Source organism: Rhea americana, unplaced genomic scaffold, assembly GCF_003343005.1.
Source record: "Rhea americana isolate MKP2758 unplaced genomic scaffold, rheAme1 scaffold_1142, whole genome shotgun sequence".
In the NCBI taxonomy this organism is placed as follows: Eukaryota; Metazoa; Chordata; class Aves; order Rheiformes; family Rheidae; genus Rhea; species Rhea americana.
In genome coordinates, this window is record NW_028185198.1 from 3650 (window position 1) to 4699 (window position 1050).

The following is a 1050-nucleotide window of genomic DNA, read 5'->3' on the forward strand; positions in this document are numbered from 1 at the left end:
TAATTTATTCCTAATTTATTCCTAATTTATTCCTAATTTATTCCTAATTTATTCCTAATTTATTCCTAATTTATTCCTAATTTATTCCTAATTTACCTGCACCAGCAGCGCGATCTCCTCGAACACCTCCTGCTGCGAGCAGGCGGGCGGGAAGACGCGGTCGAAGCTGAAGTCGTACTTGACGTCGCCCTTGCGGTCGCGCCCTGTGTGAGACTGCGGCGGGTTGGGGAAAAAAGAAAAAAAAAAAAAACCAAAAAAAAAAAAGGGAGAGGAGGTGGAGCAGAGGATGCCGGATCGGCCCGGAAAAGGGGCTCCTCCGCTCGCGGAAACGGTGCCGGATTTGAACTCGGAGGAGCGTTTTCGGCCTCGGCCCGCTCACCTCTTCCGCCCGGGAGAGCGCCAGGGCCTTGTTGTCCTGCGGCGAGAAGTGCAGGTGCTCCAGGCCCTTCTGCGTCTCCTTTTCCGACTCCAGCAGCGGTCGCACGCGGCAAAACACTCGGATGTTGCCCTGGGGAAGAGGCGGGAGAGGAAGGGGCTGCCGGGGCGGGTCGCTCCCGGTGTTTTCACCCTTCCTCGGGGAAGGGATTTTTCCGCCCAACCTTGAGCTCCTGCACGAGGTTGTGGAGCCGCCGGCGCTCCATCTCCAGGCCGTGGAGCCGCTCGTCCTGCTGCCGCAGGCTGCGCTGCTGGGCGTCCGCCCGCTCCCGCAGCTCCTCCGCCTCCCGCTCCCGCCGCGCCAGCGTCTCCTCCGTCAGCTGCAGCTTGGCCTGCGCCGGGGCGAGGGGAGACCGTAGGGCAACTCCTCGCGCCTCGGTTTCCCCCTCTTCTCCGGGGTGTCCCACGCTTCCCACCTCTCTGCTTTCCAGCAGGGCGGTGAGATCCCGCTTGGCTGCCTCCAGCTCGCCGACGCTCCGGGCGCTCTGCTCCAGCTGCCGCTCCAGCTCCTGCTTCCGCCCGGAGAGCTCCGTCAGCTCACGGAGCTGCTGGCGCGCCTGCTCCTGGCAGGCGAGCAGCTCGGAGCCGAGGGCGCTGCGGAGAGAGGGGCGACGG

General features: G+C 63.0%; 1 protein-coding gene across 1 annotated transcript in view; it reads right to left on the reverse strand.

The window, feature by feature from the left end:
* KIFC1 (kinesin family member C1) overlaps positions 1 to 1037 on the reverse strand; it is a gene marked incomplete at both ends in the record, with an annotated part of 4084 nt that extends 3047 nt beyond the window's left edge. Inside the window, 4 exons of the mRNA XM_085316938.1 lie at positions 97 to 213; positions 380 to 508; positions 600 to 767; positions 852 to 1037. Coding sequence (XP_085173064.1) covers positions 97 to 213; positions 380 to 508; positions 600 to 767; positions 852 to 1037 — 600 coding nt within the window. The remainder of the gene's footprint in view (positions 1 to 96; positions 214 to 379; positions 509 to 599; positions 768 to 851) is intronic.
* Between the last annotated feature and the right edge of the window lie 13 nt (positions 1038 to 1050).